The sequence below is a fragment of the Sorex araneus genome, chromosome 3 (genome assembly GCF_027595985.1).
Source record: "Sorex araneus isolate mSorAra2 chromosome 3, mSorAra2.pri, whole genome shotgun sequence".
NCBI lineage: Eukaryota > Metazoa > Chordata > Mammalia > Eulipotyphla > Soricidae > Sorex > Sorex araneus.
In genome coordinates this window covers 13,479,990-13,484,850 of record NC_073304.1, presented here as the reverse complement: position 1 = coordinate 13,484,850, position 4,861 = coordinate 13,479,990, and the positions used below count along the sequence as shown (strand labels likewise).

Below are 4,861 nucleotides of genomic sequence, written 5' to 3'. Positions count from 1 at the left end.
CCCCCTATGTAATTTGTTGTATAAACTAAGACTGTGGGGGAAGAGACAGAGATAGCAGAGACAGAAGAGGAGACAGTAGAGACAGAAGAAGAGGCAGCAGAACACAGACAGAAGAAGACACAGCAAGCAGAAGACACAGAAGTGAGGGAGAAAGACAGAGGCAAGACAGAAGCAGCAGAGGACACAGAAGCAAGAGAGAAGACACAGAAGCAGAGACAGAGAGAGGTCGGAAGAGACCAGAGGAGAGACTACAGAGACAGAGACAGAGAGACAGACAGAAGAGAACACAGCAGCACACACAGAAACAGAGCACAAGGAGGAGCCTTCCCAATCCAGTCCATACACATCATCTCTAGAGTACACGAGCGGGTGTGTTCGAGAAAGAACCACCCTGAGAGCCCTCAAACAACAACAACAACAACACACACACCATCCCCTCCCACGCTCATGCCTTTGCAATTTTTTACACTGACTCACAATAAAGACCATGAAAGTCATATTGGACATCCGGGGTAAGAAATTCTAGGTACCTTGTAGCTATCACAAGTTCTAGAAGGGATACATATGAATTCTTGAGTGTCTCATCCCTCTGCCTCTCAAACTCTGCACACTGTGAGAAAGGATACAACTGGGAAGACCCAGAACAGCACCATCTAAAAAGCATCCAGGCCAAGGACCCTTTCAGCTTGGTAAAGCATTGTCTGAGGACTCAAGATGGCTTGTCTCACAAAGTTGCCATGGCTCCCAGCTCCTCTGCACTAAAATGCCCAACCTTCTCACTCTGCCTGCTTCTCTGACTCGCTGCCAGTTCCAAACCCATTTGAAAAAATGAATTATTATAATATTCACTTGACAGTAACAAACACACAAAAATGAATTCATAGTCACAAAAAGCTTAGGACATTCCCAAACCACTATCACCAAGAAATGGTCTGGCAGGATTTTGCACTGTAATATTTATTGTGACAATAATGTAGAGTCTTTCAACCAAAACACACACACACACACACACACACACACACACACACTATGTCTCACACATACAGTGTTTCAGAATCCAGTAAAAGGGAGCAACATAAAAAAGGAATACATTTGATTAGAGTCTCTAAGTATAGGCTTCTCTTCTATAAACAAAACAACTTAATTGGTTTGGCCTGCGAATCATAAAACAATTTTTTAAAACAGGCTTTCAAAAGATTAAAAATAAATTCATAACTTTTCTGAATCTCTCTGGGCTTCTAGAATCTCAGAGGTTTATTTGTGATTCCTAACATTCACAATGGACATTCTCACACTGAAGATTATAAGATAAGAATTTGTATTCCATATTTTAGTTGGAGGAATAGTATGTATTATTGCAGCAAGATTCTGGTCAGTGCCTGTAAAAGTAATACTCAGACATCTAGGTTCTGGGGACCCTCACCCCTTTATGTCCAATACATGTCTACCCCATCAAGACATTTTCAGTACTTGTCTGAATATCTAATTTTTTTTTTTGCTTTTTGGGTCACACCTGGCGATGCACAGGGGTTACTCCTGGCTCTGCACTCAGGAATCACTCCTGGCGGTGCTCAGGGGACCATATGGGATGCTGGGGATCGAACCCGGGTCGGCCGCGTGCAAGGAAAAGGCCCTACCCGCTGTGCTATCACTCCAGCCCCAATATCTCTTTAATTTTTACCCATGATTTATTTTTATCAGATGAGTAGTCCCTTATTTCCTATTTATTGATAAATAATAATGATGCTCTTATAATAAAGTTCTTTTAATCCTCTATTTATGCATATAGAAAAACTATATATGGCATTTTAAATCCATGGACATGTCTAGTGCACATCCAACATATCTTCATGAAAATCAAAGACCATGAAACTTCTTCACTTTAAGTAAATCCATCAAGGAATAAAAATCCTACAACTCATTCAAGTCTGAATAAATGGATACTTAGAAACACAAGAGGAAGAACCAGTTACTCATAGAATTAAATGAGATGACCCCAAACTTTGATTATAGAGGTATTTATTAATTTGTTTGTTTTACTTCTCCTTCCTGAAATAAAATTAAATAATGTATAAATAATTTATGTATAAGAATGTCACTTTGTCTCAGGCGGTCTGCGCGAGCTGGTTTGTGCTTAGTGTCCTGTGTAACACGCCTTGCAAGCGACGGCACCATGAGTCTGACTTCCAACATACGAGTTGAATGGATTGCGGGCGTTACTTTTGCTGCTGGGACAGCTGCACTTGGTTATCTAGTCTACAGAAGATTCTACAGCAGAGATAATCGCAGTAAATCTATGGTCAACCTCCACATCCAGAAAGATAACCCCAAGGTCGTACATGCATTTGACATGGAGGATTTGGGAGACAAAGCTGTGTACTGCCGTTGTTGGAGGTCCAAAAAGTTTCCGTTCTGTGATGGAGCTCACACAAAACACAATGAAGAGACTGGAGACAATGTGGGACCTCTGATCATTAAGAAGAGAGAAGCTTAAATGGACAGTTTTGATGCTGTAGACCAATTTGTCATGATATTACCTGATTGTTTCATTAGTATGACTACCATTTCTATCTAATTCGCCTTCCCTGGGTCGTAGGTGTGGTATATTGTAAACTGCAGCTTTCTTATTCATGGCATTTGCCTTACTTGTTGAGCCATTGTGGTACACATTGTTTGAACAGAAGGAGAAAGTTAAAACCAACCTCATGGCCTGTGGGTTATTTTGGTCTTGTAAGAATCCATTTCTTTACATTGAAAATAATGACATTGGAGCATAGTTGAATCTTCAAAACAATTAAATTATTCTCAAAATCGTATATATGCAGATTGTACTTGTAAATTTTGGGAAAAAAAAACACTTTTAATATTAGTTAACCTAGAAATTTACCAGAAAGTAAACTGGTGTAATTAAGCTACATGAGTTTTTTAGTATAATCTAGGAAAATCTGTTATGATCATGATTTTTCTTTTTGACAGTGGTAATGAAGCTAGGGAAATGTGGCTTATCTGTTTCACAATTTTCAGTCCAACTGAGCTTTGAATATTATTCCACTTAAAAATGAGGGTCGGGTTAGTAATTAAGGGTGTTAAAGGAAGAGGGGACATTTAAATCAAATTGGTATTAAACGTAAAGTAGTCGTGAAGAAAACTTTAAAAGTAACATTCCAGAATTGTTGCCCAAGGAACAGCAAACACTTGCACTGAACACTGCAGGAACTGGCATACGTGCCAACTCTCAGACAGAAAATCTCATGTTCATTACAGAAAAAAATAGTCATAGGTTAGATCAAAGACATAGATTTTTATTTCCCAACTCTTAATAATCAGGAACATGGCTGATTTTAGAAGATTATTTGGAAGGCCAAAAAGACAGTATTGCAGGTAATAAGTACACTTGCCTTGTCCTTGACCGACCCAAGTTCAGTCCTCAGCACCCGGTCCCCCAAGCCTGGAGTGATCCCTGAAAGCAAAGCTCCAGAAGTAAGCCCTGAACACTGCCAGGTAGAGCCCCACCACTACCAAAAAAAAAAGAAGAGTGTTTGACTAAGAAAGTTAATATTTCCTTTTTTAAACTGTGGGATCTTAAAAGCAAGAAATTGAAAGTTAAGTTTATGTGATATTTTTCAAAGACTAAGTAGAAACATTCCATTTATAACTGACTTAGAAAAGTATGCGGAAGCAAGTAGGAGCAATAAAACTTACGCAGAAGTAAATGTATATTCTTACGTTTTATAGGTTAAAAGGAAAAATTATGACTACAGGTGATAATAGGTAAACAATTTGAAATTGCGAAGGTAAACATTCTTATTTTATAATACTTGGATTCCCAGTGTTTCTATTTGCTAATATTCAGAATTACCATAGAATTCACAAGTATCAACAAAACCACAGTTCCTGGATTATGATCATGGATTTTTTTAAATGCACAATTAGGGCTTTTACAGATCAAGTTCATATTTTAATGTACTTGTTTTTAAGTAGCCCACATGATAGATGCGTGTGCCAGACACATCTTTAGCATAAAATGTAACTACTACAAACTGATTCCCTAATATTTTGAGTTTTGTTCGTGATATTCACTGCCTGCTTTTGTTTGGGGGCCATACCAGACAGTGCTCAGGGGTTATTCCTGGCTCTGTACTCAGGAATTACTCCTGGTGGGGCCTGGGATATATATGGGAGGTCAGGGGTCAAATCCTGATTGGCCACGTGCAGGGCAAGGACCCTACCTACTGTACTGTCTCTCTGACCCTTCCTGCCTTATTTTAACCGTATGAATGGGTGATTTCTGTTTTAAAGAAAAAATAGTTTTAGGGAAAAGTGTATTTACAGCCAAAGCTTCTGATAAAGAAGCATCCTTTTAACTTAAACTAAACTGTGTTTAACTTTGAATTTTAAGTAGTCAGATATTCTTATGGTTAATGAACAAAAGGAATTACTAATGCTAGCTATTTTTTTTCAGAAGTAAATGATTATGTGGGGTGTATTTCTACAGTGAACGAGAAAATAGTCACTTTATAGTGAAATACAGATCTACTCTAGCAGCTTGAAAATAAAAAAAAAGTGTATTTCCAGGGTCATGTTAAGATTATCTTACGTTCTTTCAAATTAGAATTCTTTTAAATTAATTTTATGCTGCTTAATCTAAAAAGTAAAATGTGATTCTTATTGTGAGGTACTTCTACACAAAATCAACGTGTGCAGCTACAATTCTCAATTCAGCACACTTAAGTTTTCTGCTGCTCTTTCTTTCATTTGATTAATATTGAGAACTATCCATACCACTATAATGTTTTTTCCTATGTTTTATTTCCATAACAGTGGATTCTGAAGTAAGATTTTTTTGTTTCAGTTTGGTTTT

General features: G+C 37.8%; 1 protein-coding gene across 1 annotated transcript; it reads left to right on the top strand.

Moving 5' to 3' along the window:
- The first annotated feature begins 2,106 nt into the window (after positions 1 to 2,106).
- Positions 2,107 to 2,784, top strand: LOC101550854 (CDGSH iron-sulfur domain-containing protein 1-like). Its single transcript, XM_055133389.1, has one exon. The coding sequence runs from the start codon at positions 2,174 to 2,176 to the stop codon at positions 2,492 to 2,494; it is 321 nt and encodes a 106-aa protein (XP_054989364.1). The 5' UTR covers positions 2,107 to 2,173; the 3' UTR covers positions 2,495 to 2,784.
- The last annotated feature ends 2,077 nt before the right edge of the window (positions 2,785 to 4,861 follow it).

Bases quoted from the DNA above. Each gene is read 5' to 3' on its own strand.
- LOC101550854 (XM_055133389.1), top strand. From the start codon at position 2,174: ATGAGTCTGACTTCCAACATACGAGTTGAATGGATTGCGGGCGTTACT.